Source organism: Electrona antarctica, assembly GCF_951216825.1.
Source record: "Electrona antarctica genome assembly, chromosome: 12".
Taxonomy (NCBI): Eukaryota; Metazoa; Chordata; class Actinopteri; order Myctophiformes; family Myctophidae; genus Electrona; species Electrona antarctica.
Genome location: NC_136793.1, coordinates 30,675,066 through 30,695,003, shown reverse-complemented (window position 1 = coordinate 30,695,003; position 19,938 = coordinate 30,675,066). Strand labels below are relative to the sequence as shown.

The window sequence follows — 19,938 nt, the reverse complement described above, 5'->3', positions numbered from 1 at the left end:
ATGTACCAATGCCAGGGTATAATTGGTTATCGATGGTGACGTAACGATGACATGTTTCAGTGTCGGGTGGACTAAAGGTAATGCCCCTATGTATACATGTATGTAATCTGACACCACTGCCATAACAGGCATAAGTAATCATTACCATACTTCAAAATACAACTTTTTCTCCTCCAAAAGCAAGGTACGTAGCAAATAGCTAAACCTAATAATTCAATATTGCAAACGTTCTTTCACAGAGAGGCTGAGATTTGAAAGTTTGTAGCGGTCTACAGTAGGCTACTTGCACGCTATGCTTGCGCACTAGTAGGCCATTTATGGCCTACTAGTGTGCAACAAGCAAGTAGGCACTCGACAGAGTGCAGTTCTAGTTGTTAATGGGATTTAATGTTTTTGTTGGGGACAAAACAAACATTAATTTCTCTTCATTGTCAATGGCGTTTTTAAAACAAACATTGAACTAAAAACAAACATTAAACCTGTATATCAAAAATGTACAGAAATCCATAAATTATGCCATTCACATAGCCTATAAATCTATCAGTGCTTTATTGGGGGGGCGGTGGCTCAGGGGTAGAGTGGCTGGATCGCAACCGTGAGGTTGCCAGCTCAAACCCGGGCTCCCCCAGAGTTACTGTCGAAGTGTCCTTGAGCAAGACACTGAACCCCAAATTGCTCCTGATGTGCTAGTTTGTGCCTTGCATGGTTTCCGCTGCCATCGGTGTATGAATGTGTGTGTGAATGGGTGAATGTAATGCACAATCTCTGTAAAGCGCCTTGGATAAAGGCGCTATATAAATGCACCATTTACCATTTTATTTATTTTATGTTTAGTTTTTGAATAGATGATTAATCATAGCTCTGTCCCCCAATCACACTTATCCCGTTACACAGGTCATTCTCCCCTCCATAACAATAATTAACTGGCCCTTTAGTGACATCACCAACAGGAAGTGGCAATCTACAAGTCTTCTGAACAACATGCTATACAGAAAGAGGCAATTTCACACGTTCATTATTTTACAATGTTTTATAGTAATTTATACTCTCACATGTGTCACTGGTCATGTGGTCTCCTCTTAATCACCAAAGGTAGAGTAGTGGCCATCTTGAGTAAAAGAAATCACAACCCGTTAATAACGGTGTTGACTCAACCCTGTTATCATTTTCAACCCCATTATTATATTATTCTAGATATAAAAATGCATACAAATATTATTTGAATGCCTGAGATGGGAAATTATGTTTTTCTGATAGCTAAAGATGTCCTTAATATTGTGGGGTATTCAGAAAAGTAAAACCTTTCAGTCAAATTTTCAACAAAAAAAAGGCCAAATCGTATACCGGTTTCGTGGAATGACTATATATACTGGCAAACTACAAAATGAAATGCATTAAACTCAGTACATTAAGAAAAACAATCCAATCACCAATCAGGACACATTAACAGACTGCTGTTCTGGTCTTTCACTCTGGAGCGGATGACTTTGAATATGATGGGAAGCCCAGGATATGACTTGTAAATGTCTCCATGGATATCTCTTCTGGAATGACGGTCTCCAGAGCTTGTTCTGAATACACACACACGCAAGCACGCGCAAGCATACGCACGCACGCGCAAGCATATGCACGCACGCACGCACGCACGCACGCACGCACGCACGCACGCACGCACGCACGCACGCACGCACACACACACACACACACACACACACACACACACACACACACAGACACACGCAGACACACACACACCACCACCACAACAACAACAACAACAAACACCACCAGGTGAGTGGTGTGGTGTAATAATGAAATATTACAATTAATATATGTAGCTACTGGATCTTTTGTACAGACCTTCACATGTATTGGTTTCAAGGTCAGGCCTTTGCTCCTTTGATCTCAAACCTAAAAGTGTTGTGAAACACTCTGCCACCTCATCCTCAGTCAAGTGTTCCCCTGTCAAAAATAACAAAACAATTATGCTCCTTCAACTATGTATATGAAGTCAGGCAATACTAATAGACTGTATTATGAATTCAAAGGCAGTCTAATCACAACACTTGTTCTGCCTGAATATATGCAACAAACCTCTGGCCTGTAGAAGTTCCAAAAGCTTGTCTCTCTGTAGCACAGGCTCCCCCAGCTCATGACAGTCACACAGGACCTGAAACGTTTTAATGAGTTGCTCATCCTTGGAAATGCAGGCTGGCCGGTGGTTGATGTAGAGTTTAATAAACTCCTCCAAGTCAATGTCAGTCACATATCTTCCAGTTTCAGCATACCTGCTGAACTTGACCTCATTCTTCATGTCTTCCAGCTTGAGAAAACAAAACATCTAGGCTATAGTCATCCATTCATATGGTGTACATAGAGTACAAAGTACATGAATGCACAATGCAATATCATATATTTATAAAGGTGAGGGGTACAACTGTAGACAATTTCAGCTGAAGTTAAACATGTTTATTATGACAGCTAGGTTTATTGAGGAGGCAAAAAATGAACATTTTACACATTGTACCTCTTGCTCTGTAGTGAAGAAGCCTAGTGCCCGCATTACAAAAGGCACCTCTGTCAAGGGAATTAGGGTTGACACCTGTCGATTCTCCATTGTGTCAATGCCCTGATTACGCAACTGACAGTAATAGAAATAGTCTTCCATTTCCTAAAACAGAACCATTTTTATTTCAGTTAAGTGGGAAATGGGTGATTGTACACAGAAATAAGCTAAAATAATGTGATTAAATGTGAAATTTGAGAAAATGGAATAAAATATGAAAAAGTATATTTAGCTCACTCTGTAGAACTCCCCCTCTCTCCCTCCTTCTAAAAGTGTGTAGTAAGGCAACAGGTCTTTACCACCGAGGGCTGCTGTTGCTTCTAATGCACTGTTTACAACAAGAAAACACCTTACTGCTCATTAACTGCAAAAAAGAAATAGGACTATATAATTCTTTGGGTTAATCAGAGTGGTGATATCAAACCTTACTTTAGGCAAATTTCCCATGAAAATACAGTGCTATCAGATCCCCCAGCAGTAAAAACAAATCGACCATCATAGGAGCAGGCCAGAGCAGACACCCCTGTCGGATGGCAGATCAAAGCGTTGGATTTGTATGGGTTTCCATCGATGGGCATAATTTGGAGACCCACCTTGAATGAAAGAAAAATAACGTTATCTTTTTTAATGTGATTAATTAGATTGAACAACACATTTTCATACAACGGAAATGTTTACATAATGTATGCATTAGTGTAATTTACAAAATAAGTGACACAGCTCTGCTAGTAACAATAAATACACTAAAAAAGGTAGAAATAACCTTATTGTTTGTGATGTATGCCAGGTAATATGAGCTTGTATCATGTTCCTTAGACATAGGAAGCATGACAATCTTCTCAACTGGAGAACCATATGTGGGGCCAAGGAGCGTTTTTCTAAATTTGAAAGAGGCACATTGAACATTTCATGTGAAAATAATCAAAGAATGGTACTGTACTTTTTCTCAAATGAATTGATTGTTTTTGTTATAACATCAGACCTGCACATTTTGGTAGTGCTGTTGAATAGCTTCATTTTAAATTGGTCTGAAGCAGTGAGAAGAAAATGCTCTGTGGTGAGGGGTGGATACCAAGTCATGCATGTTGGCACAGCACTTTGCTCAATTTGTTCAGAGCTTAAGATCAGAAGGTTGTTCTCCTTGCTGTTGTCTAGGTCATACTCCACCTATCATGCAGACACACACAAATTAATATACAGATTAAAAAAATTACACTAAAGGTATGTAGAACAGAGCCACAAGCCACTAAAATAATTCCCACTCACCAGCCTTCGGTCCATGCCCAGAGAGAGCAGTCTGGGTCGGGTGCTGTCCAGGTAAACCCCAAACAGAAGGTCTTTAATGGGCTTGTAGTGGGAGTGGTGTCGGCCAACATAGTTCCAATGCTGTAACCCATTATTAGTCTGCAAGTGGAACACCATCACTGCTTTCCCAGCATCCTAACAGTGACATCAGAAGTGAAGGATTTTATCATCTAAAAAAATATGACAAGCCATTGTTCCATTTCTTCCTAACTTAGTTGTTATGCATCTCTAACAATGAATTATAAATTATTCATGTGCCCTGTCGCTGCAAACCGACAACCATATCTCTTTCGATACACATGGAGTCGCCAGTCACTTATTTTCAACTGACAGTGAGGAGTGTCACGAGAGAGCATGACCTTGACCCCATACCAGTTCCACTCCCCAATGAACAGGCCCCCGACTAACCTGTCCACTCCCTCCTCAACAAACATATAGCTAATCGTGTTTGTTGGACTGCCTGGCCAAGCTGAAGGCATCATGGCAGAACTGAACCCCAGTTTTCAAGACACCAAGAATAATAATGATTTGCTTACCGCAGTGGCAAGATACTGTGAGTCTGAAGAGAAAGTGATGTGTGTGATGCAGTGTTGACTGTAACTGAAACACTCCTCTGCATCACTTTGTAGTGTACAGGCATCAAGCACATGGACTGCTCCACTGGCAAAGCCAACAGCCAGGTGAAATCCTAATCAGACATAAAGACATTGCAACATAATCTAGATAAAAGTAGTAATAACTATTATGTGATAAGATAAAAATGGCAAACACCACAGCTAAATGGAACAAATGTTAAGTAATTACTTCTACCAGAATAATGAACAGAGTAATATTTTGGATCACCTTGGGGATCAAAGGCAATACACTGAATCTGCTTCTCTGTATCAAAGACCCTGCTGGAGATGGTCACTTTGCTGTTATAGTCCCACAACTTCAGAATGCCACTGTGACTGCCCATTGCAACAACCGCTTGCTTGGGATGGCAAGTTACTGCATGCAGGGGTTTACAATGTTCGCGTAACAGCGTTTGAGCCACACCATCTTGTGTATTTATATGTACCACTGTTGAAGTAACCGTGCTCACAAGAACGTTTCTACAGGAGAGAAGAGTAAAATGGATGAAAATCAAATGTTGGTTGTTTTTGTTGGTTGTTGCTGATTTAAAGTCAACACATAAAGTAGACATATTTCTCACACCTGTCAATGAATGGCTTGACCTCCACAGTGCCTTCCTTTTGATATCCTTGAGGAGTCTTGGGTACACACTCTTTGGAAAAAGAGATGGACGTGATTGCATCCAGGCCGAATTCTCTGTAGCAGCCCAAAAGCTTTATGTTCTCATCATAACATTTTATCTGGCCCGCAGTGTCCCCTGTTACAAGACATCTGTGAAACCATAGAGAAAAAAACAAAAGTGAGAGACCAGTAATTGATTGATTGATTGATTGAAAATGTATTGAAAGTTACATATCAAGTACACAATGCTGCTGTATCTATTAACACTATATTGGCATTGAGGACCTGTCTGTTCGAGTGAGCACAGTGATGGGTTCTTTCTGGAGGGGAATGAGCTTGATGGCTTCTCTAACGAGGGTTCTGCTCGGAGCAAAGCCTCTAACCATGTCCCACAGTACAAGGTTGCCTGCAGAAGTCGCTGTTAGGGCTTGAGGCCCCTTCCAATGAAACACAGACTGGCTGAGAGACCCCACAGCCTTTCTGAAAGTCTTACAAAGGACAACAACATCACTGAAGGAATTGGGCTAAAGTAATGAAAGGAAAATAGTGAACCATCCATCAAAACTTTGAATTTGAATTACACCTTTGCAGAATTTCACCCAATAATATCTCTACCTTGTCATGGAGCTCAGGGGCGATGTATTCCAGACTTGTCTTGGTCTGAAAATGAACGACTGTTTACGGCGGCCTCTATAAAAACTGTGTTTGATTTTCACTGTAATGACAAAGATTTATGGTACTTACCCTTTTGTAAAATAGGACTTGGCTCACACTGCTGCTGAGCAGCTCAGTGTCATCATTTGGATTGAAAATAATGTACCTCTGAAAAGGAGCTAAAATCAGGAAATGTAAAATATACATGACAGAAATGTGTACAAAATAATAGAAAACGACGGCCTTACTTGAAATCCATGATCAGGACAGAGTTCAGTAACCCACAAAGGCTCTTTTAGATCATTAGTCCAATCCCAGATACATACACACTGTAATGACAAATCATCAGTTTGGTTACATAATACAGATACAACATGTCTGTCACTTTGTCTACTATATATTCATTTAAATTGTTTAATTACTTGAAAGGAATTAATTGCGACTGCAGGTCACAGTTAAGAGTTAACTATGAAATTGCGCATTTCCCGTCAGTTAGGCAAGCTGTACCTTAGTTATGTTTTGCTTTTAACTTTGTTTGTGTAAAGTGTTTTAACCTGTTTGTCCTGTTTGTCCTCTTCGATGTCTCCCTTTTGACTGATACCTGTCCATTTAAACTCTAGACGGTTATTACTAGTGCAGCTGCACCCGGCAGCCGGCAAAAACTAGAGTTCTCAACAGGCCTGGGCCCTCATCAAACCCTGTACACTCGAATGTCGCCACTGCACCCTTAAGGTGGCCTTACACTAGCCGATAATCGGGCATTTTTTGACGCTCGGGGGGTGCCCGACTCAATCGATCTGCTCGGGGCGCGATCGGGATCGACCCGATCAACATCAAGCATGTTTGATATTTGCTCTGCCCCGCTCCGATTATCCTGTAGTGTGTGGTGCTATCAGATTTCAGATTGAAAAGAATCGGCTAGTGTAAGGCCACCTTAAGATCTCCATATATGGAGCTGACCTGTTCTGACATTCCATATGTTGATCTGACCTCATCAAACCCTGTAAACTCAAGACACGCTCCATATATGGCCAGTACAGAATTCATTCCATATGTTGATCTGACCCCCCATGCCAAAGCCAGCCAGCGCTCGCTCACCCAGCAGTCTGCTGTCACCCAGGCGGATGCGTGCACACGACCTTGCCCTTTAGGTCGAGGTCGCTTCTCTCCTAGGCGTCTTACTGGTTATATAATTCTAAAATGTAGCAATATTGTCTTGAAAAGTTCAATTCATATTTGGGAACACAACTTGCTCATAGAGACGTGTACTTGTGTTTACTAGATATTTAGTCTAAAATCAAAAGAATCATCAGTCTCAGAAAAGCATTAATACTGTAGATGTCAGATTAGAGTACACCAGAATTCTACTCCCATCGTGGGTTTTTCTTTATTGGTAAAGTTTTTGATAATTCAGTGTGGACTGTGGACTATGTTTTACTTTGTATTAAAATAAATTAATTGTCAATCTCACCTGAATTTCTTCAGCTCCTAGAGTTACCACATGTTTGGCATCTCTTGACAATGCCATTGACACAACACCCCTGTCAAGGTGGCAGTCAAACAATGTGCGTACAGGAATCCTGGAAAATTGGCCAAATGTGTGCTTACAATCAAGAATGAAAATGTATATGTTAAGCATTTATTTCCTATGATGTACAACAGAAAGCTACCCTGAGTATGAGTCCCAAATAATAACCATGCAGCCTGGTCCTTTGTCTGCTGTCACCAGCCAGCGTCTGTCCTCACTCACACACAAACAGGAAATGGGGCTACAGTGACCCTATGAAGAAAGGTTTCAAATTGTAAGGATAACCAATCACATATTATGACTGACCATGTTATTCCCAAAGTGCTGATTGTCTGAGCTGCTTCACCTAACTTTGAAATTAAATGAATTTGTTTAGAGTGGAAACTGAGGACTGACTGTAATGTTTACCTGAAGAAGGTGCTGGGAGTTGGAGGTGTGATTGTATATTATACCAACATGGGAACCAGCATACAGGATGACTAGCTGATCATGCAGGTCTTGCAGACTGAAGACAGGAAGGGTGTGATCTATGCCAAAAGCCCATTCAAGTGTCTGGATGCATGATTGACACATTTGCAGATATGTTACATACCCAAATATAACTTGTTGAGACAGATATAGTAAATAGTAGACAGTAGTAAGATATTATGTCAAGACATTATTACCAAAGGGTGTGCTTTGATGTGAGTTAACTTCTCCTTTGGCAGGAGTGTCTTTGTGGTAGCAGTATAGACTTGAGAGAGAAATGAATCCCCATTTATCATGGGATATGCCTCTGATTGCACATCCCCATCTCCATTACTCTTCTCTGCCTCCTTAATACTTTTCCAGTCCTCTCCTTGACCATTGCTTGGATGCTTGTCTCCCATAGAGTCTTCTTGCTTTTCCTCTTGATGCCTTGCCAAGGGTTCGTCTTTCTCAGGCCCAGCATCTGACATATTAACTAAGCATATTTCATTTATCATTTTTAGGGCAAATTATTGACACCATCATCCCACCTCCTCTCTATGCTCCTTCTCACTTATACTTGATTACGTCTATGCTTGCAAGTTTAGCAACTAGCTAGAGTTAAAACAGATGGCATGACAACTTCAAAAGGGAATAGTAGCAATTTCAATAAAATTATCAAAGGTATCATAATAACTCATGACAAAATAGTATGTAACTTTAGAATTTGTAGATTAAATAGAAGAAGATGAAAAAGAAGAAGGAGAAGAATATACATTGCATCTTACCCAGAATGACAGAATAGCCACAAACTGCTACTGCAAGTCCACAATGTCTTTTAAGAAAAGCGTCTTGTTACCATAGTTACCTTCAGTGCATGATGGGAGGCGCTTCGCATGTAGGGACCAGAGTAATCTAGTAAGAAAGTGGCGACACGCTTTGATCTCGCCGCAAAAGCGGGTGCCAAACATTGGAACTATCCCATTGAGATAGAATGAGCACTTCCGCATTCTATTGTTACAATGGGAGTCAACGCTAGTGTCGCCACTCTCTTACTATTCCACTCGGGTAGGGACCAGGGACCAATGCGCTCGCGCACGAAAAATAATAATAATTTAATATTTTTTATATTTATACAGTTTTCCACAGCAATGTACGTCCACATTAAAGTTAAATACAATTAAATAATATAGCCTAATATAAATAAGGGAGCAAAATGTCTTTCAATGTCTCCTCCCTTTAACACGTTTTTCCGGTGTTTCCGGTTGGGTCATATTAGCATACCGTCATAAGCAGCTGATCTGATCGTTGCTTTCCATTTCCTTGAGCCTTTTTATGAGTATAGTTCAAGCCAGCAGTGTTGTTTTCACACTCAATCCTTTGCTATAAGTAATAATTATCTCATTATCAAGGATTTGGGGGTTTCTACTTTAGAGTTGTTGTAATAGTAGAACTGCTGAGAGAGTAATTCAAGAATCAAAGAAAGGAGGTCACGCAGTGGCAACATTTGAGTCTGACAGGTGGGTCAGTTGTAACTCTGGTTGTGTTGTGGTTAGTTATTTGTTATGGTTAGGTTAGTTATAAGTTATTTGTTACGACCTGTGATAATAAAGAAGTCGATGAAGAAAGTTATCAGCTTGTAGGCTATATGCAACAGTTGAAAAACACAGCGACAGAGCCAACTACTGTGTATATATAGGCTGACAAAGACATACGGACATTGATTTTAGATCACAGTTGTTTATTATTTCGTTACATAAACGCGTTACATAAGTATGTCGTAGTGTTCTACCTGAATGAATAGTGGCATTTTTACTTTCTTATGATGTTGTGGACGTGTCCATGAAAACGTATGTGTTGTGGGCTTCACATTTCAAGGCAACTTGGAATTCATAGATAGTGATTCAAATATTAGGTTGTACATCGCTGGGCAAACTTAAAATGTGTTTAAAAAAACATGCATGCATTATTTGCCACTTTCATATTGGCTAATGGCTACATAAATGAGCAGTAACATAACATGTCGTAACATTCTGTTTATGAAGTGGTTTTTTTTCTTACTTTTTTTTTAATGTTCAAGTGGGAGAATCAGGGGAGCTAGAAGGAATGAGCTCTACAATGTGGACAGATAAGCAAAGAGGAATCCGAGTTTCTCAGGCAGAACTTCTTTGCAAGAATGTATGTGGGTATTATGGCAACCCTGCATGGCAAGGCTTTTGTTCCAAGTGCTGGAGAGAGAGAGCCCGTAAAGCTGAAGTTCAGAAACAAGACCCTTGGTAAAGCCAATTAATTAAATGTCATTTTTGATCATGTTGAACTTTTGGACTTTGACATTTTACAAATAGGAAATTAGCTTGTATCTCAAATTTTAATGTTTGCTCCTAAATTTGTCATTTTGTGTAGCCAGAAGAATGAAGGAACTCCTCTCACTTTCTCCAAATTTGAGGAGAAAAAGAGCAACGAGAAGGGTCGTCGAGTTAACACTATGAGGAGACTATTTTGGGGTGGGCCATCACCTCCAAAACGAGGTAATTCTTTCTCAAGAAACATGGGTGCATTTAGTTAAACATAATCCAGGGTGTTGTTGGCAGCACCATACAGTAAAATGTGTCCACCACATTATCATTTGTCATATTTACACCTGCACCCAGCCACCCACCATGTGTATACTATTGTAATTTAATCCAGGGTCATATTCAGAACGACCACAGAATGTGGTGCAGGTCTAGCATCTCTGAGAGCTTTCCTACTTGGGAATAAATTATCAAAATATCTAGTCTGTCTGCCCCAGCTGCTTGTCACTCAGGCTAGTATTTTTCTGTGTACATGTGCAGACTGAGAGAACACACTTTGTGTGACATTTTATGTAGAGATATTCCAGATTATCGCTGACTTGCTATTTGCATGAAAGCGATTGCTTGAAGTTTAGAGAAGTGGACTTTTGACAAAGACAAAATCAATAGTGTAATGGTTCATTTCTTCTTGTCTTTTTAGAGTCTTCTGAAAGCCAAATAAATGCCTCGAAAGCTTACCAGAGCCTTGAGGTAGGAGACTTCACTGGTTTCTTGAAGCTACTCCGGAACCCTTCCTCACAGCGTTTACAGTCCCGCTGCACAGCTTTTCTCAATACAGTGGAGGCTTACCATGTAGCTATATGTTTCATTCTCTCATTGTCATAAATATAATAATTCCACCACAAGATGACTTGTGAAAATGTACTTTAACGCTGACTAAAGAGTGTCATAAATTTATAGGACCTACCAGTAGAAAAGCAGTCTGACCTTGTGCAAGATTTCTACCAGAATATTGCTGAGTATTTTAGTGGTGAGTACAAACGGATTTAAAACTTGTTGCAATTCTCATTTAAGTCTGTTAGCAGAATATTAATGCTTGAATTTGTGTTCTACTTTCAGGTTTGAGTTTGACTGAGGCTCAGGTTTCTCAGATGATGGAACATGTAGAGAAGCTAATAATGACTCGTTTGCACAAATGGGTTTTCTGTCATGATAGCTGTGATGATGAACAGAAGGATCTAGCTCTCCAGAGGAGAATAAGGCAAGTTGTACATAAGTTCAGTTGTATGTCCTTGCCTTTGCCACTTAATCCAATTTGTACCTATTTTTTTTATTTTGCCTCTGACAAAAATGTTGCCTGTAGCATTTATCTTTGATGCCAGTGCCATGGTACTCCGTTATAACTGTTGTGATGTTTTGCTACTGTAGGTCCTTAAACTGGGTTACTCCCCAGATGCTGAGTGTACCATTTCCGGATCAAAATGCTGCAATCACGGGTGACCCCTTTCTACCTGCTATAACGGGTGATTCTCAAATTCAGTACTTTGAGGGAGAAAAGTAATACTCATTAGACGTCGACGATAATGACTTTCACTTATACTATACATCTATGTATCCTAGCGTTTCATGTCTACTAAGTCTTCTGCCCTTTGTTTTGACAGCTATAATTGAGATGGATGCCAAGCGAGCACCTCAGGACAAGCTTGCATGTGTGTCTAAATGCAGTCAGCACATCTTTGAAGCTCTTTCCACTTCAAATTCAGAGCCGGCTAATGCTGATGATTTTCTGTCTGGCCTAATCTATGTGGTGCTTAAGGCCAACCCACCTCGACTCCACTCAAACATGCAATATGTGATTCGCTTTGGCCTGCCCCACAGTCTAATGGCAGGAGAGAGTGGCTACTATTTCACAAATTTGGTTAGTTTACTTACTGCAATCATAATGAAAACTCGTATTGGACCAGCCACAGCAATGGTTTTGGTATTGAGTATGATTCATGTTTGTTATTAATATGTTCTGGTATTCCATTTTAGTCTTGCGCTATAGCCTTCATTGACAAGCTGGATGGGCCTGCACTGAATCTCAGTCCAGAGGAGTTCGAAGGCTACATGCTGCAGCGCCATGCTCCCTCTGTTCACAGAGGAAGTGAGAGGAAACGGATTGCCAGTGAAACACAAGATCTGCTGCATGAGCTGAAGGGTAGACAGGAAAAGCTGGACCAGGCAATGAATGCTCTCAAATTGCAGTTACAACACTGGGAACAAGCAGTTGAGGCTCAAGTGGACGATGCAATAGCCAAGTCTGTTCTACTACAAAAAGAGATAACGGCTGAATATGAGATGTCAAAATGTTGCTCATCCTCTGGTCAAGCTGTAGCCTTGCAAGAGTCGGTGCTGGTGCTCAGGGATCAAGATAGCTGTCCACTAGATACAGATTGTTAGAGACTTGCTTGATTTGGTAATTGGCTGTGACATAACAAGTTGTCAATTTTCAAACCAGTGCTAAATGCAAAAAAAAAAAAGACTTTTTAATGTAATGCACATTGTGAAGAGCCTCCATTGTTGTGCCTTTTTTGTGTGCATACAACCATAGTAACCAATTATTTTTCTTAGATACTAAGTTCATGTCTGCTTCATAACTTGTATACATATTTTGCCGTTATATGATTTTCACTTTAAGGAGAATTATTATTTTGTGCACATTCCAGGTGGGTTGGCATTGAGGTCTGTAGATACTAGTGAAAAGTATGGTTAAAGCACTAAGTATTGTTAAGCATTCAGGTCAAACGGCACTTAATTGATTGATTTGAATATTCACTTTCTCAACCAGTGTGCCTTATGGACTTTTGTGAAGCAAAAAGCTTCGAGGAAAAGGACCTTTTAAGATGTCAATTTATCAACAGGGATCACTGAAAGATAAATAATTATGCCTTCAGCAGAAGAAATTACTATGGTAGTGGTTAACTTAGTCCAGGTCATCTGTACTTTGAAGAATATATTTTTCTGACTGTTTGAATGGTCTGAACTGTTTACATGATTATATCAACATAATATTAAAGTTATTGATTTGTATGATGTGATACTTTCAGCGTCTTGTGTATTGATATGAATTAAGAATATATTACTATTAATTTTCAAGGAGTTGACATATTGAATCAAGTAGTTTTACTGATGCATGGGATTCATTGAATGGATGTGTATAAGAGTTATCAGAATCAGCATTAATATATATATTTTTGTCTTAAGTGCTTCTAAAATAGCATTTTAAAGAGATCCACTACTGTGGCATGTTAAACAAAAATGTCACTGTTGAAGAGACCTACTGATATTCATATTTCTGAACCAGGGCTCTTGGTTAACTTTATCACCACTATCCTCCTGGAACCAACCTGAAATAAAATCTGGTACAAAGTGGGTGCTGTAATGCAGTTCAAGGGGTGTTGCAGAATACTTTCATAATTGGATTTTATCAATGTCACTTCAGTTTATTTGGTGTGTTCTTTTTCAGCCTACAGTCTCCACCAAAAATATAGGCCTATAGAATTTTTTTTTGGTGAATGTCAACTCCAGAATAGGAATGCTGGGGTTTAAGTGGTTAAACGCCAAGTATAACAGTTATTTTCAGTTGGTCCTATAATGGAAACAAATATTCTCTCCAGTTTTGTACTGTAACTTTGACGAAAAGATTTACGTATTTGCGTACAGTTAAAGGACTACTTCACCACTAATGTTCATGATGCCACCATTTTTTGAGTGCGTGCAACCACTCCAAGGAACATCTATGTCCCTATGTTTAGACTAAGTACCAACATGCCCCTATGTTTAGAGTACCAACAGGGGGCACTGTTGCACCACTCACTTCAGATCGGTCTGATTTTTTGAGTGGTGCAACCACTCCAAGGAACAGCAATGTCCGTGTTCACCTACCTATGTGACTGTGTTAACCTATGTGACTTGTGTTAATGTGTGTGACTCAGGAGTACCAGTAGGGGCGCTGTTGTGCCAGAGACAGAGAGAGAGTATTGCACTGTTGCCTGCTAATGAGAGAGAGAGGGGGGGGGGGGGGGGGGGGGGGGGGGATTTGCACCACTCAGTTCACACAGGTGTGATTTTCTACTCGGTCTAGCTGTGGTGGAAAACCTGGTGAGGCAAGGTTACGGTCTAGCTGTGTCTCATGGGAGGGCTGTGCGCAGTTCAGAAACCCGTCCACCAGTGACATCATCAATGGGGAATCCAAGCTAATAGAAACTGCAGGCTTTCTTTTCCTGAAAAGTTGCAATGCGATAATGGAAGCCATAAAAATCGAACTTGTTTAAAATAAATTCTGCCTAACGATTATGTCACTGGTGGATGGGTTTCTGAACTGCCCACAGCTCCTCCTATGAGACACAGACTGAGTTAAAATGGTGGTATTTTATCATGATCATTAGTGAGAACCAATTCAATGAAGATAGGTTGAAAAGTGGTGAAGTGCATGGTCCTTTAAAAAGGTGCTATAAGACAAGTATATATGTAATTCAGGGGTGCCGTGGATGAAAATGTTATTTACAGGGGTGACACAACAATATTTGAGAACCACTGATCTAAAGCCCTCCCAAACTGCCCATCCTGAATAAAAAGAGATTTCCATTTGCCAGTGACCTTTAATATAAATAAAACTGGATATTGGATATTGGAATTGGAATTGGATACACACTCTTAACACACTCGAACCCATGGGCCTAAACGAGGAACTGAAATTGTCCTGCTTCCTCTAATTTTCCCTTAGAATCCCTCAAGTGTCACCACCAGACCACCACTCAGGCTGCTTCTGCTCTACACCACTGTTGCTGCGCTGTCCTTGCCGCCCGCCCCCTACTGGGGCCCTATTATTATTTGTGCTGTATGTCCTTGGCCATTTACTTGGCCCCCAAAGCAGTCTATCCCCAAACTAGTTTTGGTCTTCTGCCTTAATTTTGGTTTTAATCTTATATATTTATTAATGTATGTACTTCAAATATGAACTTGACAGTTGTCTCTTAATCCAATAATGTTTCTCTATTTTTGTATTTGACACCTTACTTAAATATGAACTTGACAGCTTTCTCTTAACCAAAATGTTCTATTTTTGTACTTGACACTTTACTTAAATATGAACTTGATAGTTGTCTCGAAAACCAAATATGTTCTATTTTTGTACTATTCTTTCTACACCTGTGTATTTATAGTCTGTATATTTATAGTCTCAATGCACTTTAACTTTCATCTGGATAATCCCTCACTGTTAGGTTCCACGTGAAAATTATGTATGAACTAATGATTGCTGGCTGTGTGACATTGGTTAACCAAGGGCCTGCCCCCTGCACCATGTGTGTACTTAAGCCTTACTGTGTTGCCCCCTCGGGCCATGACCTGACGAAGATGTAATTGACACATCGAAACGTTGTCGCTTTTTACCTGCACCCTGTTACTAATAAAATAAGGGCCTAAATCGTCTGAGCTGCTCCAGTGCCTTCTTGTTCGCATAAATAAAACTGGATTGTAATAATTATGGTATTACATGTGTGCATGTGCATACCGTGTATGTGTGTGTGTGTGTGTGTGTGTGTGTGTGTGTGTGTGTGTGTGTGTGTGTGTGTGACAAGCTATTTAAATGCTAGTGTGTACACATGCGCACACACACACACACCCTTTTTTATGTTTCTTTTCCCTTTTTACCTCCATTATGATGAATTCCTGTTCTGTTCTTTGTCTATATAGAAGTGTCTATTTGTACGTCTCTAAATGTTTTGATGAATTGAACATGGTGGACCCCGTAAACAAGTGTAATGCTTTATTGGGTCGTCCACTCACAGTTAACAGCCTTTGTATTGAGTTTGTGCTTGAAATGTACTGTAATTCTGCAAACTGTTAATAAATATTTCAATCAATCAATCAATCAAAACACATTTTTGTTTTGTTTCCTGTTTTGTTTTCTTGTGTGTCTGTCCGTTTTTTTTGTTATTGTTTGCTTGGTTGTATTAACTTTGATTGATTGATTTTTATTTAAATATTTATTAACAGTTTGCAAAATTACAGTACATTTCAAGCACAACTCAATACAAAGACTGATAACTGTGAGTGGACGACCTAATAAAGCATTACACTTGTTTACAAGAGTGTCCACCTTGTTCAATTCATCAAAACATTTAGAGCCGTACAAATAGACACTTCTATATAGCCAAAGAACAGAACAGGAATTCATCATAAAGGAGGTAAAAAGGGGAAAGAAACATATACAGTGAGGGGAAAAAGGGGTGGGGGGATTCAGATTTTACGGGGGCCAGTTTCGAATTGCAGCCGTCCGTATAGGTGCCCTTTGAGAGCAGTTTTGAAGGAGTCAAGGGATTTGCATGTCTTAATGACTGTTGGTAGGGCGTTCCACATTTTGGTGGCATAGGAGCGAAAAGAATGTAGTCCCTTGTTTGTGCCGAATCTGGGTTGCACAACTTGTTTCACTCCCTCTGGTGTTGTGGGTGTGGACTTCGTTGACATTAAGGAAGTATTTAGACAGGTACATGGGTATCTTGGTGGTGTATCGAATCTTGTGGACCAGACCCATTGCAAGATGCTGTACTCTGTCGTCGACCCTAAGCCATTCCAGCCTGTCAAAGTGGGCAGGGGTGAGGTGGGTTCGGGGGGTGAGGCCAAGTAGGAGCCTGACCAGTTTGTTTTGGGAAGTCTGGAGCCTTGTTTTAAGGGCCTTTGAGGTGCTGGTACCAAGAGGTGCATGCAATGTCGAAGAAACCTTGTAGGCCTACAAGCTGGGCTCCTGTTAGGGTCTTCAAGGTGTTTTTGTTGACCAGTGAGGAGATCCTGTAAAGGAATCTTGTTCTTTGGTTGACTATTTTGATTACGTTGGTGGCCATTTTATCACTGGAAAGATTAGCCTCCAGGATGGAACCTAGGTAGGTAATTTCATCTTTTTGCTATGCAAGCTATTTAAATGCTAGAAGGGTATAGCTTTTTATACTCTATTGGTGGGCAGGCATAATAAGCCAAGGATCAGCCTACACATTTTTGGTCAATGTTTATTTTCCTTTTTTTTTTTTAAAGATAACAAATGCAGGCACTGTATTCATCTGTTTTTCCGCTTTTATTTACCAAAATAAATAAACAACTACTAACTACTACTACTAAGATATAACCCTAAAGGCCCTTAGGCGTCGGCTGTACTAAACTAGATGGGTCGTGACTCGTATGGTATTTTGAGCCTTTGCGACACTCGTAGTTGTAGTTCACTGGGAAATTCGTACATTGGAGCTGCGATGAAGATGACAGAGGAAAACAATGATCGAAGATCTGAAATGACAATGGATGACGTTAAAAATCTTGTTAAAAAGAAGGACCTATTTGAAGAGCAAATAAAAGCTTATTATGACGTCTTGGAAGATGTAAGAATCCATTTCGTCAGCTTTCTGTTAGAGCGATAACGCTAGTCAGTAATGTTGTCTATGCTAGCAGGCTAACGAATGTTAGCTTTGATGTTGCCATTAATAAACCCTTTAAAAACGTGTTTATGAAACTGCTTACCACCCTACTGCCCCCTTTTGTTTGCAGCAAGGTGTTGGAGTTGCAGGTCCCCTGGTTGACGGAGACGGCTTCCCACGAGCAGATGTTAACTTGTACCAGATCACAACAGCAAGACACAACATTTCGTGCAAGTGTTTAAATGATCAAATTAAAGCGAAGTTATTTGAAAGAGTCAACGTTTTGGTGGGAATTTCTCTCGTGATTGCTTTACTCTATTTCCTTAGCTTAATTCAGTACTATAATTGCATTATGAAATGTGAGACCTATAGTGTACAGTAACAGTACTGTTAACTTAAAATTTATATTTTTGGTCAAAACCACTGGAAAGGGCCTGGGCCGCCCAGGGACCTTGAACTGGTAGTCCAGCGCCAGTGTGTCGCGGGTTCGAGTCCCGATCCCGACGACCTTTACTCTGTCTTCCCCCGGCCCATCTCTCTACCCCTTTCCTGTCCTATCAATAAAGGCAAATATATATATCTTAAAACCACTGGAAGTAGCAGGCTACTGTGAAATATTTCAAAGGGAATACTATATTTCCCCCCCACTATAGTATCATACTCAAGTTACTCAACTTGAGTGTATGTCTTCTACTTTACCAGGCTTGCAGAATGATCACACGGCCATCATGCTGGAGATTGAAGATGCATTGCACAGGCTGCATGCAAGAGAAAAAGCCAAGCATGGCAACGATGAGACCGAAGAACAGGCTGAATCTATGGATCATGAAGTTACTCTACCTTCTCCCTTTGCAAGAGTGGATGCTGTAACACAAGCTTCTCCTGCCTGTCAAGCTGTGAGTGATCTTTTTAATACCATAACATCACATTCAGTTACCCTGCTGCTCATCTTTGAAAAAAAACTAATTTAATTCATGGGGTATGTAACCGATAGAAAACATGTAATTTTTGAGGTGGACTAACCTAAAAAATTACATATTTTCTATCGGTTACACATACCCCATGAATTAAATTCGTTTTTTTCTTTTTGCATTCCTAAGACAATAATTTGATGACTGGCAGAGTATCCGGTAGGAGACTCCTACTGAGCAGCCAGCCACCCGGTCATCAAATATTGGTTAAGGAATGAGCTGATTAAAAAAAATGTTTTAATGTGATTTTCTTTCTACCACAGGGTCTTCAAGTTGGTGATGAAATCATAGAATTTGGTTCTGTGAACACAGGAAACTTTCAGAACCTCCAGAATATTGCTTCTGTTGTCCAACACAGTGAAGGGGTACGTTACTGACTCAAACCACAACTAACTTGCATTTTGTATTTCATTTATAATCATTAACAATTCTAATCAGCCCATTTGTTTTACTCTACAGAAAACATTACGTGTCATAGTGATTAGAAGTGGGCAACGAGCTCAGATGTCCTTGACTCCACAGCGATGGTCAGGGAGAGGTCTATTGGGGTGAGTGCTGTTGATAGATATTCTTAATGTTTTACCAGTGGACAATTTAAATTCATAATTTCATACATATTCTCCCATCTCTTTCAGGTGCAATATTGTTCCCATCCACAGATGATCGTGAGACTTTGTAGGATTCAACTGATGCCCCCCACCCCCCTTATTCTTTTTCATGTGCTATTCAGAAAGCGCCATTTGCATTTTTTGCTGCATAAATGGACAGTTTTCTGTGGAATGTGAAAATAAAGTATCAAATTGCTACCATGTTGATTAGAATTCTCTACTTTTAATAACAGGATGCTTGCTAATTCTTAAAGACATTTGTAATTTTGTCCAACAAATTTACAAATGTGTCCTGCGTTTAATCAGGGACTGCAAATAGGTCACACTGTTAAAACTGTTTTGTGGTTTAGGCTACACATTTTTTGAATACAATCATTTAAAGTAATCACTTCCCCCATATTTCTTCTAGCTTTATGATTAAAGCAGCACTATGGCACCCGTTTCGACTGTTATCAATGGACAAGACCGCAGTTATCAGTTCGGATCAGTACGATTGTTTGACGAGTATGGGCATGCTTGCCGACTGAAAAAAAGAAGACAGGATTAAGGTTGGCGAACATGCGTTAATATTAGGACCGCGCTGCGACATGCTTGCGGTTAAGTTTAGGGGAGGGTATGAGGAGGCTTGTCGTTTTTAGTAGGCAGTAGACCAAAACGACAGGATTAAGGTAATTATCGGTTGATTTACGGTCGAAACGGCTGACTAACTTTCCTCTTCTACCCCGGATTTGAACCCGGTTTCCTATACAAGTAGACTTTTTTAATTTTTATTACCATTTACCTAATAGAGCCTGCTTGCTCAGGGGATATCAGGTATACAACCACCCCAATGGTATAAGTTATATTGTATTAATATACTCAGTCTACCTTACAGATTGGAC

The 19,938-nt window shown here is 40.0% G+C and overlaps 3 protein-coding genes across 3 annotated transcripts; 2 read left to right on the top strand and 1 right to left on the bottom strand.

Moving 5' to 3' along the window:
* Positions 1-1,467: 1,467 nt before the first annotated feature.
* On the bottom strand, positions 1,468-8,061 carry cfap251 (cilia and flagella associated protein 251; the record flags this gene model as incomplete). Its single annotated transcript, XM_079516948.1, has 20 exons — positions 7,955-8,061; positions 7,698-7,841; positions 7,432-7,541; positions 7,233-7,341; positions 6,010-6,090; positions 5,852-5,929; positions 5,723-5,767; positions 5,393-5,595; positions 5,069-5,257; positions 4,715-4,965; positions 4,408-4,559; positions 3,833-4,006; positions 3,549-3,733; positions 3,330-3,444; positions 2,996-3,159; positions 2,804-2,894; positions 2,528-2,671; positions 2,095-2,323; positions 1,861-1,962; positions 1,468-1,571 (listed from the first exon to the last, which is right to left on the bottom strand). Exons 1-20 carry the CDS (start codon positions 8,051-8,053, stop codon positions 1,468-1,470), a joined length of 2,769 nt encoding a protein of 922 aa, XP_079373074.1. The 5' UTR covers positions 8,054-8,061.
* A 935-nt stretch (positions 8,062-8,996) lies between these two features.
* Positions 8,997-13,110, top strand: LOC306934600 (rab5 GDP/GTP exchange factor-like). Its single transcript, XM_079517242.1, has 9 exons — positions 8,997-9,256; positions 9,817-10,012; positions 10,140-10,264; positions 10,731-10,882; positions 10,991-11,060; positions 11,150-11,291; positions 11,459-11,553; positions 11,692-11,948; positions 12,065-13,110. Exons 2-9 carry the CDS (start codon positions 9,843-9,845, stop codon positions 12,470-12,472), a joined length of 1,419 nt encoding a protein of 472 aa, XP_079373368.1. The 5' UTR covers positions 8,997-9,256; positions 9,817-9,842; the 3' UTR covers positions 12,473-13,110.
* Positions 13,111-17,245: 4,135 nt separating this feature from the next.
* psmd9 (proteasome 26S subunit, non-ATPase 9) lies at positions 17,246-19,255 on the top strand. Its single transcript, XM_079515408.1, has 6 exons — positions 17,246-17,442; positions 17,609-17,708; positions 18,181-18,374; positions 18,713-18,814; positions 18,909-18,997; positions 19,085-19,255. The coding sequence occupies exons 1-6, from the start codon at positions 17,317-17,319 to the stop codon at positions 19,110-19,112; spliced, it is 639 nt and encodes a 212-aa protein (XP_079371534.1). The 5' UTR covers positions 17,246-17,316; the 3' UTR covers positions 19,113-19,255.
* The last annotated feature ends 683 nt before the right edge of the window (positions 19,256-19,938 follow it).